The sequence below is a fragment of the Silene latifolia genome, chromosome 4, assembly GCF_048544455.1.
Source record: "Silene latifolia isolate original U9 population chromosome 4, ASM4854445v1, whole genome shotgun sequence".
Taxonomy (NCBI): Eukaryota; Viridiplantae; Streptophyta; class Magnoliopsida; order Caryophyllales; family Caryophyllaceae; genus Silene; species Silene latifolia.
Genome location: NC_133529.1, coordinates 104,869,827 through 104,871,993, shown reverse-complemented (window position 1 = coordinate 104,871,993; position 2,167 = coordinate 104,869,827). Strand labels below are relative to the sequence as shown.

At 34.4% G+C, this 2,167-nt stretch overlaps 1 protein-coding gene across 1 annotated transcript; it reads right to left on the bottom strand.

The window, feature by feature from the left end:
- Positions 1-227: 227 nt before the first annotated feature.
- On the bottom strand, positions 228-1,180 carry LOC141652379 (protein SLE2-like). The gene is made up of 2 exons (XM_074459843.1): positions 1,063-1,180; positions 228-477 (listed from the first exon to the last, which is right to left on the bottom strand). The coding sequence occupies exons 1-2, from the start codon at positions 1,178-1,180 to the stop codon at positions 326-328; spliced, it is 270 nt and encodes an 89-aa protein (XP_074315944.1). The 3' UTR covers positions 228-325.
- Positions 1,181-2,167: the final 987 nt, after the last annotated feature.

Sequence of the window (2,167 nt, the reverse complement as noted above, 5' to 3'; positions counted from 1 at the left end):
CATATTTTACAAATTATCACTATCGTGAATGTGCAAGGGTCATAAAATGTCTCTCCCTGTTGAGATGCATGGTAATTTTTTAATTGCTTAAATATGAAAAATTAATATGTAAATTAAAATTCTATAAATTATGCTTTTATTTAGTAAAAGATCTATATATACCGTGGATGTATGCGCGGGATCTAATCTATACTAATAGATAATTATAGATACATGATGACCTTATTCAAAAGTTGGCTATCTAATTTAACAAATTAAACTAAATAGCCAAACTACGGAGTAATTAACTAGTACATACTAGTATCTTAATACTGATAAGTGACGATCAACCCGTGGCTTCATCGACGTCGAGTCCTTCATCGTCGTCTTCATTTTTACCAGAGCTACGGCCGCCTTTGCTGCCCATCTCCTTGTAGCCTTCTGTTCCAAGCTGATCTTTCCTTGTCTGTCCTCCTTTTTGCCCTCCTTTGCTCCTTCCTGCATGCATGCATCTCATCCATGATCATTACCACCTCCCGAAGGTCTTATAGATTAATATTTGGAGGGTTCAATTCTTATTTACATAAAAGAATATTATTCCCTTACGATAACAATCTTATGTAGAAAAATAGATGTCATAACAATTACTCCCTCCGTCGTATTTATTTGTTATCTTTTTTTTTTTTGAGAGGATTATTTATATCAAATTACCAAATGATTGGGATGGAGGGAATATAAGTTTAAAACCCCTTGGTGATACCTCAAAAATCAAAATCAAAAAACGGTGAGGTTTCTTGGAGAGTGGGATATGGCTCGAAATTAAATGAAAATTATTTGACCGTTTTACTAATCAATTCACTTGTATATTTGACGTGACCAAATGCGGACTATAAAATACGATAAATAACATATATAGCCCCCTAGGTTCTAGTCATTTGTTTAGCTTAAATAAAAATATCCCTATAAAGAATATATTTTGTAAAAGGTAAACATTCAAATAATCTGAACGAGACGGATCGAGTATGTATGAATCTATAAAGAAAAAGAAAAAGAAAAAAGAAAAAGGGAATGAGATAGATGGACCTTCAGCAAGGTGCTGTTGGGCTTCAAGGCTTTTACCACCAGTACCACCAGGAACAACAGTCTCCCCTTCCTTAGCCTTCCTATCTAACTCTTCTTTGCTTTCTTGCCTTGACGACATTTTTTATACCTTTTTCTTCAAATTCAAACTGTGCTCTCTTTAACTCTTAGTTGTTATATGATATATTACTCTTTGGAAATTAATTCCCACTGGTATAAATAGAGGATCGAAACCTCGATAAAGTTTCAATCCAGTTATCTAGTCTAGCGGTTTAAACAGGGACTCTAAAAAAAACTTAGATAGGTTTACTTGACAACATGACATGTGTGTTTGAGGTGGATTAAAGCTATTAGGTAACTTGACTATATGACATCTGTGTCTTTCTAAAATGTACTCGTTGACACGCACTTAATAGTTAATTCGACGTTGTTTTTGTACCTAGGATTGTAGTTTATGTTTTAGTAATGTAATTGATCGGATTGAGGTGCACTGTGTTTATCCAGAATTCGGATATCTATATAAATTTAAAATTTCATTCACATAAGCATGTGGAGCTATGATTCGAACTTAGGGACGAAAAAATTTAAAAGGAGCGACAAGCGAGATTGTGATATTAGGATTTACAATTTATACAATCTAAATGTATGGTTCGTTCTTTCTGTTTTTAAGAGGAGCGAGACTGATATTAAGTCAGTACCATATATCTTAACTAGTTTTGGTGTTTGGCACTGTCCTGCAAGCTACCTAAATTTATCGTTTAAATTTTATTGTATGAAATTTGTGGATGTGGGAATTTGATGATCCACGGGGTGTTTTGAAAAAGGAGTCGCCACCAAGTTTTAAGAAAACTCGGAAATCGATTTATAGAAAAGGATTCGTGTTTGGGTACTGTTGGAATATGTGTCCTCCGACAATAATGCGATCACGACTGTTGATCATGATGATCACATGTTTAAATCTCATTATAAAGAATACAATTGGGAAGTAATATTGTTACTGTCAACTGGTCAACATATATCGGTAATGATTGGTGACTAGAGTTTGACATTACTTGTCGTGCGACGGTGGTGATCGATTGACCCCTAGGTCATACCTATAGGGCAACAC